The 18,172-nt window shown below is 41.6% G+C and overlaps 1 protein-coding gene across 1 annotated transcript in view; it reads right to left on the bottom strand.

The window, feature by feature from the left end:
* Window positions 1-289: 289 nt before the first annotated feature.
* The window catches only part of PDILT (protein disulfide isomerase like, testis expressed), a 24,064-nt gene continuing 6,181 nt past the window's right edge, over window positions 290-18,172 (bottom strand). The window contains exons 2-11 of the mRNA XM_069029833.1: window positions 16,065-16,271; window positions 13,070-13,203; window positions 11,173-11,310; window positions 10,347-10,457; window positions 9,531-9,656; window positions 8,377-8,574; window positions 6,958-7,078; window positions 4,627-4,808; window positions 2,163-2,252; window positions 290-435 (exon numbers count right to left, since the gene is read on the bottom strand). Of these exons, the coding sequence (XP_068885934.1) occupies window positions 367-435; window positions 2,163-2,252; window positions 4,627-4,808; window positions 6,958-7,078; window positions 8,377-8,574; window positions 9,531-9,656; window positions 10,347-10,457; window positions 11,173-11,310; window positions 13,070-13,203; window positions 16,065-16,271 (1,376 nt within the window). The 3' untranslated portion in view covers window positions 290-366. The remainder of the gene's footprint in view (window positions 436-2,162; window positions 2,253-4,626; window positions 4,809-6,957; window positions 7,079-8,376; window positions 8,575-9,530; window positions 9,657-10,346; window positions 10,458-11,172; window positions 11,311-13,069; window positions 13,204-16,064; window positions 16,272-18,172) is intronic.

The raw sequence follows: 18,172 nt of genomic DNA, 5'->3' as shown, positions 1-18,172 counted from the left end.
GTAAATTGGAGAGCAATCGGTTGCAATCCTGTTGCAGACCTTGTTCAGAAAGAATAGTTTTATATCTTGATCTGTTTGCCATGGCATACCCACCTTTCTAAAGAAGAGCAGTTTTATTAATAATAAAGCCATTGTTTAAGCAAAATTGACAATCTTTTAAGAACCCTTGAGAACTGATCCCAGTAAAATGAGGAGTTAAATGGGATTCAGAAGAGAGGTCGCACATAATGAGCCATGGATGCTGAATTCTTTACTTTTATTTTTTTATTCAGCTCTGTGTTCACTTGAGATGATTCATTCTTCCAGTGAGCTCCTTCCAGGAAGGATTCCCCACAATCCTCAGAATGTTCCTCTGTCTCTGTACTATTAAAGTTCTTTCTCTGTTATTACAGTTTCCTTTTGACTGAAATCCTCTTTGATTCCTCCTGAAGGATCCTTTCAAAAAAAGGAAATGCAAAAGGAAAATTGCTGATTACAGATGTTCACAAATTGCTCCAGTAATTCTTAAAAAATAAAAAACAAACCAAAAACATTTCAAGATTAGTTGAAACGCAGATTTTCATCTTTTCAACCAAGGAACTTGAGGTCTTGTTAATGAGGTCAGAAATAGTGCAGCTGCTGCTAAAGTGTGCTTTTCACCTTTATGGCAAAGCTTACATGAAGCTTTGTGTGAAGATTTAATAAGAACTTAGAATACCATGTGTGCTGGTGGGCACAAGGCTGTCTTTCTTTGGCAATGTCAAAAGAAACTGCTCTATTTATCTTGTTTGTGTGTTTGTGAATGCCCTGAGGTGAGGATGAAGAATTACTTCAACAAGGGGGTTCATATCAAGCACTGTACTGCAAATCTCCTAATACTGCAATGTTCTGGGAAAATTTGGTGGGTGTCAGGTAAGGGTGGAAAAAGTGAACAGATGAGAAAATGTCAATTACTAACCCCTTTTACTACACAGAGCATGTTTTTGAGTGGTATTTTCTAAGCTGACTTTTTTACTTATTCTTTAATGTGAAATAAAGCATGAGGAAGAGACAACAGAATATACACAGCTCAAATTTTGCATGTAAAAGACTGTGTAGAACTCAACAGATCTGCTTGAAACACAGCACTGAGGAACATGCAAGAGGCAGCCATCAAGCGTAGGCTTTGGGTATTGGAAAGCAGAATTGTGCAATGACTGGGGAAAGGCAGATGTCTGATCCTGCTCTGCAGCCTTCTGTGTCCCAGTACAAGTTTAGTCATCTCTCTCCATCAGTAACAACATATTTAACCACTGACTGCAGGAAAAAATCAAAGCCTCTGGTGGAAAGAAGTCTGAAAACTCAAAACTGTTTCTCCACCCACAGGCAGTTTTCCTGCTAGCTGAAAAGAGTGTTAATAACTGCTGCAACCCAGTGGTTCCACTTCATTTCTGGTCAGGAAGAGCCCAGGATCCTTATCCTGGATGGACAGTGTCTCCATTTACGTGTCAGGATTTTTTTCTGCTGCTCGTAGTTCTCTGTGTGGAGATCCCATTGTTCACTTACCATGTGTCTTTTTGCAGTGAAGTGTCTGTGATTAAATAACAGGCAGGTGTGGGACAGCAAACACTTCTCTGGTCTGATTTACAGTGGAGAAGAGAGGGTCGAGGAACTGGGCAAGAATCACAACCAGATAGCTGAGAGAAGGGACATCATCTGCTCTCAGCTGGGTCCTTGTTTTACAGCGAAGAGAAGCTGCACTGAATGCAGCAGAACGAGGTGGGCAATGGGCATTTGAAGCACTCCAGCTACAGCTGGCACTGAGCTGGGGCTTTGTTTTTTCCAGCTAAAATGGTGAGCAAGTGTTGCTCACACCTGTCAGGGTGCAGGCTCCTTTCTGCCAAGCGCTGCTTTCTGCCAGTGTTGGTGTAGTGACTCAGCTGTAGCACGAGCAGTGGGAGAAGAGGGGTTTGTGTGACAAAAACAAGGATGTGAGTGGGTGTGTGCCTGCCAGGCTGTGGTACATGACTGCAGCTGCTGTGGGGATGGAACCAGCTACAGACCAGTAAGAACCACCCCAGCACTGACACGAGCAGGGGCCCAGGACTGTGGCTGTGCTGCAGCCAGTCCAGGAATGTCTCCACAAGCTGGGAACATGCCTGGATTGCACAGCAGATCTGGCAGTGTCTGGATAAAATACCTACGTTCTCTCCTGGTTCTGCTTTCATCTTGCCTTTTTCTTCTAAGAATTCAGAAAATGCTTCCAATGTATATTCCCCTGTATAGGCCACTTCCTGAAAAAGATTTAAAGTTAAGTATGTAACGGTACACAGCATTTTGGAAATAATGGCAAAATCGGGTGGAGGATTCTTTAGACTGACCAAACTCTAGACTCTTGTGCTCAGTTTACAAAGCAAGGGCAGAGGCACAGCAGGTCCCAACATCACCTGAAACTTGAGTGTAAAGAAGAAATAGATGTCTAAGAAGGAAAGGATTTGTATAAAAATTATAACCGTTATTTTATGGTAGCAGCTTGGGATCCTGCCAACTACTGACATCAGTGGGGGTTTTTGTGTTTAGCAATAAGCATTGGCAAGATATTCTGAAGAGCAGAGTCTTTTAAGTGTCCAGCCGTGCTATTCAAAGCTGTCTAAACCTTTCGATGGAAATTCAGATTCTGGAATAGTTTTGAATACGTTGTCCAGCTGTTGCACAGCTTGAAAGAACAGGATGAATATGAGCAGTGACATTAATTTTCTTATACTTCACCTTAAGTTGGGGGATTTACTGAGGATTTTCTTCTGAGGAAGTTTAATGAAAGAAGTAGTTTCAGTTTAGAGCTTTAAAATTTTGTGAGTGGGTCTAGGCGCCATATTGTGTTTTAAAGATTCCTCTCCAAAAATCCTTTGCTCTCTGGAAGTATAAAAGGGTTTTGCACAAGTTTTTTAGCAAAAAGTTGTAGGAGATCATGTACATGACTTTGGGAACTGTCTGCTGTTATCTGAGTGTGTTTGGAAATAGGTGGATGCCTATTCTCATTTGGGTTAAGCTCACTCCCACTCAGACCAATAGTGCTGGTTACTCTTACACCTGATTTGAGTTCAAAGGACTGTAAACAAACAACTCCAGACTGATGAGTTCACTAAAATTGTACACTTTTCATATATTAGAAGTTTGGTATTTCCATTCCATTTTAATGAAAATGTGGCAGCTTTGAAACTACTTTTTTTATGGTTTCTATGTTTGTAAGTTTAAGTTTCTTGAGAAAGATTATTTTATTTCTCCAGTGGCAATTAACATTCTCAGATGAGTCTTGTTTTTTATCAGCTCTGATGATGGCTGGGATGGCAGCTTCTCAGAGCCTGAAGACCTGTAAAGCCAGAGAAGCAGCTGATTCCTGCACTGGTTACTGGGGATGTGTGTCAACACTTTTCATTACAGTAATCAGTGCATAAGAGGATGTAGATGTTATTTTTCTCACTTAACCCATAGAAGGAGACAAGTCAAGTACAAGACAAAATCTCTGCATTTGAGGGAAGTAGTGCAAAAGCATGGTGCACAAAGAAGGACTTGAGATTTCAAACACTCTTTAATCCCAGAGAGTTTTTAAGTATGAAACAATCCCTTAATAGTTAATGAAAGTCTTTTACTAGTTTAGGGCTTTTTTGTTTGTTTATTTGGTTTTTCTGCAAACTGACATTTATTAAGAGCATTTAATGGGTTTCTGCTCTTCTGCTTGAAGACTAAACGCTGTGTGAGTGTGCAGGACTGCAGTCCAATTCATCAGAAGTTGTGCATGCACATCCGAGAGGAAAATCTCTCAAAGATTAAATGAGGACATGGGTAAATGCCTTAGAATTTAATTTAAGTTTAGTACTAAGCAGAAAAATGAAAAGCTTAGTAATGCCTTAATTATAGCGGTATCTTAATTTTTTTTACTTCAGAGATATTTTCTTTTTAATTAGATAATGTACATAGATGGAGAATGTAGCTATTTAATATTTTTCTTTGCTTTGACTTTCAGCAGCAGTTTCTAATTATTGTGTAAATAGCTGATTCATTAGGTAGCATCTTGCAAAAATCATTGGTCTTGACAACAAATATTTATTCCCAGTGGAGGCTGGGATACCATAATAGAGTAAAATTACTGGCTTAAATGTACAGAAGAAAGGTTTTGTGAAAATATAGAGCAAAATAACAAGAACAGTATTAACACTTTAGAGACAATTGTCATACATGCCCTGGAAACAACTAGCACAAGTGGTTCTTTGACAGAACATCTCTTTGAAGTAAAAAAGCACTGCAGTCACTAGGCGGTATCTGTGAATTCACTCCAAGCTGAGACTGTTGCTAGAACCCAACAGGCAGATTGGAGATTGTTGAACAGCAGAATGTGAGGCCCTAGGGACTTGTAGCCCAAGTCAGTAAATGCTACCTGAGCTCTTGCCACAGCCTCCTACACAGGATGAGACAAAAGAAGGGCTTCTCCTCTAATTCAGGTTCTGGACAGCAATGTCTACTCAGAGGCCAGTGCTGAGCAGAAAAGGACCAAATCTTTCTTAGCTAAAGGACTCCTTTCTCCCTGTGAGACCTGTGCACGTGTGCCAGCACAGCCCCCTGCCTTGGTGGGCAGCTGTGCCCCCACAACCTCCCCCAACAGCGTCTCACCTGGTAATCTGAGCCAGCCGGGAAGAGTGTGAAGAACGGGTAGCGATGCAGCGCCACGGACAGGAGGTCGTTTGCTGTGACATCGATCTTGGCAATCATCACGTCCTTGCGACTTTGGTATTGCTCTCCCAGCTTCTCCCAGATCAGCAGGAGTTTTCTGCACTCATGGGACCAAGGGGCATCTGCAAATTTAAAATTAAAATTAGAAGGACAGAGAAGAGCAGAAGAGCATGTGGTGGTGCAATCACAGGGACCTATTTAGCCCTTTAGGTTAACAGGGTTTGGGGTTTCATTTGTTGTCACTCTCTGCTAGAAATCATTTGCCCTTCATGAATTTCACACTTCCATGTAGTGATAACTAGTTATTCACTAGCACTTTTCTGATAGCAGTGCTGCCTTAGCTCTCTTTAGCCTCCTGTGACTGTAGCCAGCACACAACACTTGGACAGCTTTGCTGGAGAGGTGTGCCAGATAACCAGTGTTGAGCTTTTCACAGGGTACCCTTCCTTCCCAGACCAGGGTAACAGAGCAGAGGAGGCTGCTGTTCTGCTAAGTTCTTTATTTCACAGTCTCACAGCTTTCTTGAAGGCAGAGTTCAAAGGGGGTTACATGATAAAGGCAAGCAGTGACAGCAAACAGCAGGCAAAACAGCTTCTTCTGTATATTCTATATGCTCCATATACTCTATACACTATATGCTCTATACTCTGTATGCTCTATACACTATACACTGTATACTATATACTATACACTCTATATTTTTTCTTACAGAAGTATGGATTATATTTGTTAATTGACCGATAAGATTAACACACAATTCTAGTTTTTCTTTCCTTAGCCTATCCTGGTTTAATTCTAACATTTGTAAGCCTTACACCAGTGTTACACAGGTATTACACAGATTTGTGTATACAGTTTCTATCAGCTCTTATTGTTTATGTGAACACTCCATCTAAAAAATGTGAAGAGTGTAATTCTATCTATATTTTGTCTAAAGTAAAGAATTCTGTGAAAAGGTAACACTGCTGCAGCAAGAACTGTGTTTAAAGTCTCTGCTACAGCTTTTCAATGTTTAAGGCACTTAGCATATATTTCTAGTAGGAGTTTAAAAATCTATATTTCTATTTCGCTTTAGAGTGGCTTCTTGCATCACAGCTTGTCCAAAGATTTTAATTCAATCCCTGGGATTTGGCCTCCCTCTGGGCCTGAGTCCAGAGGAGCTTTCACTCCAACAAACCAGTGGAACCCCAGTTAAGTCTCCATCATTCCCATGTTGAAACACTTGTCCAAAGTGTACAAAATACTTCCTGCACACTAAAATGAACTGTGTTCATAAACCATGCTATGCTGGCTCTAGAAAGAGGAGTCTGAGTTATGGTGCTGTTTTGACTCTGAGCACTGCACTGATGCAGGTTACCAGAAAGGCAAACGGCTGAGAGCCCAGCATCCCCTTAAATAGCTCACAACACAGTTGCAGTCCTTCAGCAGGAGAACAGTGCTCACACTTGGTTTATACAGAACTAAAATTTCAGGAGTGCTTTACTGAATACAGTACATTCCCTTTTCCAGCCTCTCATTTCCAGAGGACTTGGTTCAATTCTTGCTTAGATCATTCAGTTTGTTCATGATACTGAAATGTAAAAATTACTCATGTGGGTGACACAGCTGCAGCCAGCAAGGAGGGTGGTAGGAATGTACTACCCTTATGAATTTCTGGAATTCAGGACAGTAGAGCTAGTTGTCTATATTTCTGTTAATGCTGCATGTTTGTTTTACTGAAGTAATTAAGGCTCAACCTAATCCCTGCTGGCTGATACAAGGATAGGGCAGAGGTTTCTTCCTGGAAAGAGTCCTGTAAGGAAGCCACTTCCCTTGCAGACAGAGGGGGGAAAAAAGGATTTCCTAAATCAATTTCCTAAACCACAATTCCTATCTGGGATTTAGTCCTGGAGCATTATTACCAGACAATCTCACTGAACTCTCCCTCTGCCCTTGGAAGACAACACACTTCCATCGTACACCAGGAGGTTCCAGTGTTGTGCTGTCTTTCAACAGGGAGATTTGATATGGCCTTGGCAAATATTTACTGAAGGGATCCAGTGCTACTCAGTGCAACACTAAGTCAGCAAAGGTATCACAGCGTTTCCATAGATATGACACAAATTTTTCTTCAATTCTTTCCACAAACAATAAAAATTAATCGAGCTCAGATTCTGTAAAGTGCAAAGATTAGTTTGGTATATAGGCATGAGCTTTCTTTTTTTCCTTCCAATTGACCAGCTTTTAAGCTTTTAAAGCAGCTTAAAACCCGAATTTAATCACAACACTTACAAAACATAACAAACACAGTCATGGTCTTATTGAAGATGATACTGTTGAAATTCTTCCCAACAAGCACTTTGACAGGCATCTTGTCCCAGTCTTCTGGAATTTCTTCACTAGAAAGGTGTTGCTGAGCAGAAACAGAAACATTGCTGTGAAAGTGCAGGGAGCATTGAGGAACTGTACTCCAGCTCAAGTTAATGTGAGGCTGATGGGACATTACCTAATGTGCTCTGTTACTGTCTGATAACTCTTTTATATCATTACATCCTGGTCAGCCATCACATGGTTCCACCTTCTCTCCCTTCAGCAGGAGCTGGGAGCTCACAGCCCTGGGCAGTTGGCACTCAGAATTATTTGTCCCTCTGCTGAATACAGACTCTGTAGCAGACTGTCTGAAAATGATCCTTTGGAACACATTTGTATTCCTGTCCTGAATTCTTGTTGCCCAGTGTTCAGGAGTTGGACTAGTGGAAAGTTTACGTATTGTGGGCTCTCAGAAGTGATATAAAACACACCAGAAAGTGTGCATTGCTGCTTAAATCTCTGCCTCCACCACCAGTCACAGTCCCCACATGACTCCTACAATTTACAGTGCAGTAGCTGGGAATTTCTCTTCTCTAACACCACGGCACAGCAGCAGAAAGGCACACATGTCCCATGGCAGCTGTCCTTGGTGGGACTGTGCCACTCAAGCAGATCTTGGTAAGAAAGAAGCCACATCCCCACTGCTCCCATCCTTCTGCTCCCCTCCAGCCCAGAATACAGGATCTACCAACTCAAGTTTCTTAAATTCTGCCTGCTCTCAGACTGACTGCTTTATCTTTTCTCCCTGTAAATCATCCCGAGGAGCACGGAATAAGCAAAATGTTTTAATGTATTTTCCACATGAGTGTGATGATGCCTCATTAGGGCAACAAATGCTGTATTTACCATTGGGAATGATCCCCCTGGGAAATCCACTTTGCTAGACTCACTTAAAACAAATACCAAATCTTAATCCCCTCTGAAACTGTCAATTTTCTATTTACTGGATTTTTTTATAACCTTAAAATCTCTTGCAATCGTTGTTTGCATCTCTCCCAGCAAAGGGAGGGAAATAACTCCATTATAGTATTGGAAAGATTGACACACAGGGAGTTTTTAAAGCACTGGAGTACAACAGCTGGCATCAGTTAAAATACTGGGCCATAAATGATCAATCCAGTATTTACACTGGAGGACTGGGAAACTTTGTAGTCCACCTCAGTTGTTAAATACAGAGGAATGCTCTGTCAACAGCCGTGGATGGATGCATTAGGGTGACAGTAGAATAACAAACCAATGATCCCAACAGGACGCTGTTCTAATTTTAAAAGGGGGTGCTTTGTCAATTTGTTATGTTTCAGCTGGTGTACTAGAGAGGTGTCCCATTAGCAATGGACATACCTTTGCTTTTCCACTTAGGTAGCTCTGGCAAAATGCTTTTAGGCTCTCCACAGTCACCTGGTCCGCTGGCATTTTGTACTTGGCATCACTGGTCAGATTTAGGATTCTCACCGCAGGAACATCGATGTCCCTGACGCGAAAATACTCAAAAATCCGTCCATTCCTTGCTTCATTAGTATCCACCAAAACAAACAATATCTGATGATAAAGAGAGAATCATGCATTGGTTGAGCCTTCCAGCTTTGGTTTAGCCATTTTGGAGAAATGGACTATGGAGCTTGGCAGTGAGGTAGGATCTAACCTTTAATTCAAGGAACTGTGTAGAACCATTTTTGGTCTCAGACCAAAACCCAGCAGCTCTGTGGACTTTATTACACCTTGATCCTAGTTAATAACAAATGCTAAAGCAGCCAAAAGTACTGAAGATTTTCTCTCTGTCCTTCCAGAGTGGTTTGCTGCCACGTCTTTTAGTAACACTTCTAATTTACCCCTCAAAGTGCTTATTGCTCTTCTTCATAAATCTTAACAGGACAGAAGAGCTGAAACACCTGCAATCCATACATATTTACCAATAGGTGGTATTTTATCACAAGATGACTTACTATTCTTCAGTGTCTCACGTACCTGGAGCAGGAGCAGCATCGCAGGAAACCCAAACACTTGTGTGTATGACTGCCTGTAACTGTCTCTATACATGCAAACACGTGGCTGCAGGCAAGGCTATGCACATAACTTGCAGTATTCCTCAGGTTTTGTAGCTGGCTCCAGCCCTTGGTTCAGGCAACACTCTGAGATCCTCATGGTATTTCCTGGTAGTGCCAGAAATTGCCAGAACCTTGCTAAAACTCCCTTTGGTTGGAAGTTGCTCTCAGAAAGTCATATTTGTAAAACCAGAAACAGGTTTATTTGGAGCAGCTGGAATTAGTGCTCCTCTTTGTGGTCTTTGTGTTTTAAAGAATCATTTCCAAGTGTAGTTTATCTTTCAGCTTGTCCTTAACAAATTCAAATAATAGTTACTGAAACTGTTTTTAATTTGTTTGGTGGACTTAGAAGAGGGACTGACAGCAGTGTACTTTTACCAGTCATGTTGCTGGGTGGTTTTCCACTGATCTTTTGGCATTCCTATTTGCAAATCTGGATTCAGTGTTACAAACCTTTCCTCTGAATTCTGCAGCAGCAGACTTGTAGTTTTCATAAATCTCACTGAATGTCTCCAAGTTCGTTGGGGTGAACAGCAGGATGTGATTTTCAACAGGGACATCGAAAATCTTCACAGATGTCTGGGAAACAAAAGACTCAACATCTGTTCCACTCTTTGTAAGCAGAACAGTGAATCAGAGGCTCAGCATATCAGTATCCCTAGGTTCTGCTATTGCAAATTTTACTTTTTAAGACTCAGTTCCCAATCATTTCCATAACCATTGGATTTTGTTTCATTGTTTTAAAGGAGATAAAGTAAGAAGAATCAGCAGCTGCTGAGTGGTTTTTTCAGTTCCAGGAAAAACCTCGTGATTATTCTCAGGTTTTTACAGTCGGAAGGGGCTGTGATCTTCTAGTCTGATATCCTGTGTAACACACACAGAAGAATTAGTGCTGAAAGTAAAAGATGGTGTTACCCAGGGAGGCCCAGCTGGGTCCCACCCCGTTTATTTGCTGCAGAAGCAGCCTTAGGCCTTGGTGTTGGCTCCACAGGAGGGAGGTGTTTGCATGCTCAGAGTTCACTGTTCCACCAGCCACTCCTCATCTCCTCCAGGAAACAGCATCTTGCCAGAGGGAAGCATCATTTGGCCTGGGCTGGACCAAGAGCTGCGTGTTGGGCTCTGCTGGTGTTTCTAGATGTGTTTAAGGATGGCCTTGCCTAACAAGCAAAGCCTCAGTCCCTAAGGTGCAGAATAGCTCCCTTGGTCTTTTTCTGCATGGATTTCTGTCTTTCTCCTGTAGTTTTTGTTAATGCAGAGAAATGCACATACCTCGACATTATATTCAGTGACCAAATCCAAGGTAAAGGTTTTGATTAGCCTTGTTAGACCCAGTTTGTTCTGTCTTCCATCTTCAAGCACTTCATTATGCACAGGTTTTCCCTGGACAAATAGTGAAGTTTGTGAGGTTGGTGGCCTTATCAACTATAGGAGCAAAATGACAGGCTTTAAAAGTGAGAGTTTTCTGATCCTCAGCAGCTGAAGTTCCGTAGCTTGTAAGATGAATGTCACAGCTAGATTGCAGAACAAGATTATAGCTAAAATTCAAGGTACAGCTGACAGTTTTAATTTGTTCAGTAATCTTAACATACTGAAAGATCTTTCCCACCTCTATACACACTATCTGTGAGATGTGCTCGCTCAGGAAATCATTGGTCTGACTACTTCCTAGTCTAAATATTGCTGCTACCCTGTGTAGTTTTAGGTTTGTTGTTGGCCACTTCTTCTGTTGTGGACTAGAAGAAGATTCCTGGTCAAAATCAACACACAAGAAAAGAGGTGAATGTCTGCAAATATCACTGACCGTGGCAGCAAAGGTTGATTAGAATGCAGTTTGGAAAGTAAAGCTATTATATCCAGATATTTAAGCATAAATTAGGAGCCTGGATGTAGGCAGGCAGACTGAAAATATCACTTGTCTAAAGGTTGCTGGGTTTGCCTCCTACTTGTCTCTCTTGTCTGTAAGTGCATTATTTTTTGTGTGTTAAGCTGTTTGAATTACCACCAGGAAATTATTTAACCTGAAAACTTCCCAAACTGCATTTCCATAGCCCACAGCTGTCACATCACCTTACCTGCTAGACTTTTGTACTCCTACCTTCTTAAACACAACAACAGAGTTCCTTTGGATGCCGTAGTTAGTGCAGACGTCCTCACTGGCTGTCATCCCAAAAGGCATCTCTGGCACATCTCTTGCTGTCTCACAGAAAACTTCCACACTGTCATTGTGAAGTTCCTAGTCCCAGAAAGAGTATTTATTAAGACTGTGCCCTACATCCTGCTAAGATGTGCAGGAGTTAGAGCTCCAGGTGAAGCAGGCCCCTAAAGGCTTGTGAAGCAAAGAGCAGAGTATAATTGTAACGTGGGTACTGCTTGCCAGGATTACCTCTAAGGGGAGATCCCGGGAGTGCTGTGACACATCTGCTGTGCTCCCCTTTCCAGCTTGTGTTGGCTGGCCTGGGTCAGCAGGGATGGTGTGGGGTCCCCTGTGTCCTCCCTGCCCTCCCCTGGCACTGCCACTCTCTGCAAAGCCTTCTGCAGACAGGAGGGATCGTGCCACCAGCTGCTGGCCCTGCACAGCCGGCAGGAGGTGAGGGATTACACAGGAGGGCTCTGCTCGTGAGAGGAGCTGACTGACACCTTTGGGGCTTTGGACTGAGTGCTCCTCAAGGCAGGGACCTTGACTCCTGCATCTGTCAAATAGTCACTGTGCTGTCCACCCTCAAAATAAGAGCAATGAAGATGAAGGGCAACAGCACTTCCAGATTTGATTTAATCAGGCAATTATTTCATGCTAGATGAATAGTAATTTATATGCTGAGACCTTCCAACACATCCTGGCACTCCTATTTGTGAGCAATCTGTGAGTAATAGAAGGCCAAATATGGTTCTTTATTTGCTTGGACACTGTTTTGTTGGCTTCCACCCATTAAATTTCTGACATGCCCTAGCTCATGCTCATCTATTGTCATTTCAGCCACTGAGCGAAATCAGTGTCCAGTGAAACACATCTGCAGGCAGTACCTGCTATCAGTGTGGTTCAGGGAACTCTCTGGCATCACTGTCATAGAAAGAGCTTCTCAATTTCTCCCAGCACTGGAACACTGCCTTCCTCCCTGAACGGCTGCAAGCAGATTGCTGCAAAGCAAGGTTCTGGGCACTGAGCACTTTCACAGTTTGTCCTGGTAATGTTGTATGTGCTCACCAGCTCCGTTACCATGGGGCATTTTGGTAATGAATCCTGTTTTCCACATCCACAAAACTTGGACTATGTACTGCAGCCAGACTTTTGGGATATTATCAGTTCAGGTGTGAGTCCAGACACTGTGCTTTTAACTGGGCAGAGAGATACCAGAATAAAAGGCTGTTTCATTAGAGAAAATCCTTGATTGAATTTCCAGATATGGAAGATTTCAAGGACACAATTGAAAAGCAGGAAAAAGCTGTTCCTGTTTTACTGACTCTGACAGAATATCTTGACTATTGTTCACTAGCATTTGGCCCAAATCCTAAGAACCTTATTCTGCTCTGGAAAGTGGCAGAATTTGCTTGAGAAAGGACTACATGTGTTGGATCATTTACAGTGGTAGTATTTTATGACTTTTTGGCCTTCTTCACACCAGGCAAACTTGGGATGGTTTAGCAGAAGCCCTTTCTCTGAGGCTGCAGGAGACACTGCTGTGACCAGCCAGGGCTGTGCAAGCACTGCTGAAGCATCATGCTCTCAGGAGCTGTTCTGAGGGTCTCTGTGCCCAGGTACTGATTAAGGAAATGTGCTGTGGTGTAAGATTTTCTTATATCTGCCTGGGCTGCTTGTCTGGAAGTGGGAAAAAATAGATAGAGGCAGATAATGGTTTTTTAAAAGTAGAGAAAACTGAGAGTCTGCATTTTTCTGGTGAGTTCTAGTTTGGATGTGTGGGATTTGGTGGTGATAACAAGAAGTATATCCCAAATTTGGAACAGAAACCAGCCTTTTGAGCTTTCCAGATAATTACCCTAAAGAAGCCAATCACTGCCAAATCATCAGCTTTTATGATGGCTTCAGCCTGATCAGTAGAGTTGATTAAAACCGTGCTAGGTCCTGTTCTTCTTTTCACCCATGTAATAAAGGTGGAGGCTTTTCTGACTCCTGTGGAAGGAAAAGAGAGTTAAAATGAAAGTCAAAAGGAATGACAGAAATTTCTGTGCAATCAGGACAGAGGCAGTGAAGGTGCAGAGGGATGCTGAATACAAATGGACTTGGACTTCTTAGGACTGAGGTCAAAGCTGGTTCAGAGGGGGCTTGAGGTATCCAAATTCAACCTCAGGTTCTAGTCACCATTTAAACTACTGTGTCTCTAGAAGACCAACAGTGGATCAGTACAGTGTTTTCTGAGACCTCTGCAAATGGTTTTAAGTCCAGTTAAATGATTAATCACACCTGGAGAATAGAGATGAGGAAATTCAGGCAGAAAACCTGTCCTGCAAGATTTCATGTGTCCCAAAATCACAGTGAGCCATAAAGTGCTATCGACCTGAGGTTTAATCCAGAATGACTTCAAACCAGTTGCAGATTTTATTGAACTGTTTGTTCAATTACATTAGGTGTCAAAATTGTTCCTTTGGTGCTGCAGGAGGGCTCTGATAGGCACAGAGACATGTTAAAATTCCTCTGTGGGGCTATAGCATCACTTCAGTTTAGACATAAGAAACAAAGCTGAAGTGTAAAAGTTGTCATTTAGTTCTGGATTGTTCCATCTTTTGGTTTCCAAATTACTACTACCAGTTTTACTGAGATTATAGTCAGTGTGTTTATTTGGTAAATTCTCCTAAGCTTTCAGGAGTTTTAGAATATCGAGTCTCTTTTAAAATTATGCTCTTAAACTCTGATGTTTTCAGAGGAATTTGAGGTAACAAATTGAGGTTTAGGCGATTAAAATCTCGGCCATTTCATCTCTGTATGACAGACAGCCTTCTTGGATCAGAGTAAAGGTTAATTAAAATCATACATGAAAAAGAAAAAGTTAAGTGCTAGAGTAAAAATGTATAGTACAAGTGGATTATCAGAGATGCAAGTCCTGGCACTGTGCATTTTAGCAGAATGACAAGATCAAAATTGAGTCAGACCATTTCACTGCCATCAGTTTTGCAGCAGACAGCACTGCAAATAGTTTAAAATACCATTTTCTTAAAGTGAAGCAGGCAGACATCTGCTCTGGAGTGTAGAGGCTGCAGAACAAAGCACAGAGCAGTATCTAGTGGCCACATAGTGCTTTGACTTCTTCTGTCTAAATGCAGAATGGAGGTCTTGTCACTTATGTCAGTGCTATAGCCCCTAAACCTACTTTCCATTTGATTAATCTTTCTATTGAGTTCCTTTAATCAGCTTATGTGCTGGCCAAATTCTGACCACGCAGTCGTAAATGATGATTACAAAGCCAGATTTGGCTTTCATGTTATGTCCATTGCCAGGGCAACCATTCAAAAATTCCATCTTCCCTAAAGAGTTGAATTAATTTATTGATTTAAGCAAGGTCTGCAGTTTCTTTTGTATGTACCAAGTCCTGTGTGAGAAGCCACTGGGTGGCCAGTGCACATTTCCAGTTGCCAATGCTCAGTGGTTTAAAAGTCAAACATACTACATGAGGTTTTACTCAGTGTTGCACATAAGCATTTACCAGTGAACAAAATGTAATTTAAGCCATTATTGGCGGTACATGTATTCCAAACCATTGGTGCTGTCTGCCTGGTACAAAGCACAGAGTAGCAGCCAGTTTCCTAATTCCTGCATCTTGCTGGAAAGCGTGCCTGAAGCAGCAGCTCTCTGCTGGAGGGCAGCTATGTGTGTGTTGTTGCAATACTCTGTACTCACTGGTTCACACCAGAAAATCTGCCAGCTTTACCAGTTTAAGAGAGGTTTTCTTGTCAGTGCTGTAGATTTAATCAGAGACTGAAGGTAAGGGCTTTTGCTTCCAGGTGTCAGCACCTCTAATAAAAGTTCAGTACGGCATGTCACGCTGTCAGTGGCATTTGTGCAGAGGCTGCTGTTTGCACAAGTCTAGATGGTGGGAACTTGGTAAGAAATTCAATAGTGAGGAGGAGCAAGTTGCTAAAAATACTGAAGATCAGGTTTCAGCAGGAGCCACAGGGGGCTCAGCAGTTAAAGATATCTTAGCACTTGGTTGTGTACAGGCTCAGGAGGCAAACTCTGGGTTCCTTTTTTTTGATTGTTGTATTAAACTTGTGACTCACCTGTATGTGCTCAGAGCATGCTAACAGATGCTTGGCCAAGTCATGCAATTTTTATCACCTCTGTAAAAGTTCATCATTTAATGAAAAAAAAACCCTTTCTTGTATATACTGTAAGTGAACGAAAACGTCTTGTAAGACCTGGGTTTCTGGGATTGCTAAAGTCTGCTGTTGTCTTTGCTTAGTAACTTTCTGTAAAGTACTTCAAATTATTCCATGTTTTATTCTAAGCCACATATGAGCTCCCTCTGATGGCTAAATAGCAAAATTATTTTCCTTAGCTTAGGAAGCCTACCTGTATGCTAAGGACCCTGTGAATTCCCAATTCATTGTCAGACGTAGTGCTGCTCCAGCCTGCTTCATAGGCACGCTGCCCATGGGAATTGCAGTGGACCAGAAGAGTAATGGAGCAGTTTTGGGACCCAGTTCTTGTCTGGCATAACTCATTAATGTTTACTGTAGTAATTGGGAGTAAGTTGTCTTGTTGGGGTGATTCTGTACTCGGTGGAATAACACCAATAATTAATTTGGCTGTGTGAACTTAATAAAGAAGATATTCAGTTACACCCTTGGAAGATGAATTCAGATTCAAGTTCCTGTATTGGTACAGAGGCAATTGCATATTTAAAACCATGGGCAAAACCAGCTTTCCACCTTGTGTATTCTTTATCTGAGCCTCTGTATTTTTCTTCTCAGCAGTGTAATAGATAGGTACATCCTGTCATTACTATCATTATCTTATCAGTGCATGAGACAGTTTACCTTTGCAGTCTGTGGGATCTTCCCTGCTGCCATTCACAAAAAATTTCACAGTAGGAAAGGCTTGAATATTAAATTCTTTTCTCAAGTCATGTTGGTGTGTCACATCCATTTTGCCAAACTGGATTCTTGGAGCTTCTTTTTTAAGCTGCCGTGCAGCCTCAGCAAATTCTTCAGACAAATTCTGAGAGGATTGAGATAAAGTAACATCTGGAAAAGGCCAATCAAGAGCAAAATGGGTTACATAAGCCACAGCATGAAGCTTTCAGTGGAGGTTGTTGTGTCAAGTGGTAGCTGGAGGGTTTGAATAAGGTCTTCTATGACTCAGAAATAAATGAGAGATTATATTTACTTCTTTATATTGATGCTGGTTTTTCACCACTCCATATGTTATTGAACCAGTCACGATGAACAACCAACAACATTACAATAGTCTTCTGTTGGGAAAAGACAATGAGCAATTAAAAAGTGGCTTGGCTGACAATGCTGGGCATGAGTTAAAGAGAGGTGAAGGGTAGAGTTAAGTATTGCTCACATTAGGAGTCTTTGATATGATCCCATTTTTGTGAGCACTTCACTGAGGCAAACTTTTGTAATGCAGAAAGTATATTCCAGAAAAGATACTGAGGAGGGAGAGAGAGGAGCAGAGCTGGTGTTTTAAAGGCTGGCAGTGTGCTCCTGCGTGCTGTGCTGTGTGCCAGCCCTTCTCCAGCTCAAACGGCAGCTGTGTGCTTGGTGCAAGGGGAGCAGCCATCCCAGGCTGGGCCCTGGAGCTGTAAAGTTGTATTAACATGAAAAAAAGGACAAGAGAAGGAACCTAGGCACGCAAACTGCTCTGCATTCAACGTCAAGTAAGAGATAAAGGCCTGGAGATTTACAGTTTTGCAACTTGGGTTGAAAAAAAACCCCAAATTTTGATTGAAATTGAGATACCCTGTCTTGTTAAATTTCTTTTATTATAAAGAACAAAACTTTTTTCTTCGATTATGCACATAAATTTTTTTTGTTTCTTCGATATATTTTGCAAATGGGAACAGATGAAAAACATGCAGTTAAATTTGGTTTCATAAAATGGTGTTTGTTCTTTTGTGTGTGTATGAGTGGCTCTGTGTATACACATGTTCAGATATACAATTGCACAAGCACACGCACAAATGCAGCAAAGCACAACTCTAACCAAACAAATGTCTTTTGTTCTTTCACTAAATTACAGATGCCCTTCTCTACAGCATACCTGGTGAAGACATTGCACAATGTGGTTATAACCAAAAAAACAAATGGACATTTCTGTAAGAGTTCTAATAAATGAAAGATAAATCCATAATCTAACTCAGTGCTGAGTTACATGCCTCGCATTATTCATCGTTATCCTTGTGCTGATTCCCAGCCATCAATCATTTTCTTCCACCTTACTGTTACAGCAAGTGTGAAGATTAGCATCAAATAATGCTATTTTCTCAGAATATTAAAGTGATAGGCCCTTCCACATTCAGTGACATACAAACCCATTTTGGAGAGGCTCACAGAACCCCTGCACTGGAACAGCTGCTCCAGCTGCTAATTTGCCAAGGGTTCCTGTTAGTACAACAAAACTCAGTGTCTGCTCAGGGGATACCCAGATACCATGTGATGAAGAGAAGGTGCTTCTCTAAACAAAGTAAATGAGCCTTAAGACAGCAGTCCAAATCCAAATTGTGTTCTAACTGCCTGTAAAATCAGTGTTTCATCAAATAAATTTCTTATGATTTTTCAAAGAAATTTTACCCGAACTTTAATTTCCTATTTCCAATGTATAACAATGTTCTTATGAACTTTCCCTCAACAGGATTGTAATGTGTTATCTCCTAGCACCAAAGAAAGAAAGAAAGAAAGAAAGAAAGAAAGAAAGAAAGAAAGAAAGAAAGAACCCAAGATATCTCCAGTTGTACCTCAAGATGCTCTAGAGGCAACTGCAGCAAGCCAGCAATGCTGAGCCATCAATGTAAGAAACTGCATGCCTACCCTATAAAATTGCATGTCTACCCTATGCTGCTTCTAGGGACACTCTGTGCTGAGCCTTTATGAACTGTTTTTGCTTAAACTGATTGCAAAGGTGGACTATTCAATAAGAC

The sequence above is a fragment of the Aphelocoma coerulescens genome, chromosome 14, assembly GCF_041296385.1.
Source record: "Aphelocoma coerulescens isolate FSJ_1873_10779 chromosome 14, UR_Acoe_1.0, whole genome shotgun sequence".
Lineage (NCBI taxonomy): Eukaryota > Metazoa > Chordata > Aves > Passeriformes > Corvidae > Aphelocoma > Aphelocoma coerulescens.
This window is presented reverse-complemented; position numbering and strand designations above follow the sequence as displayed.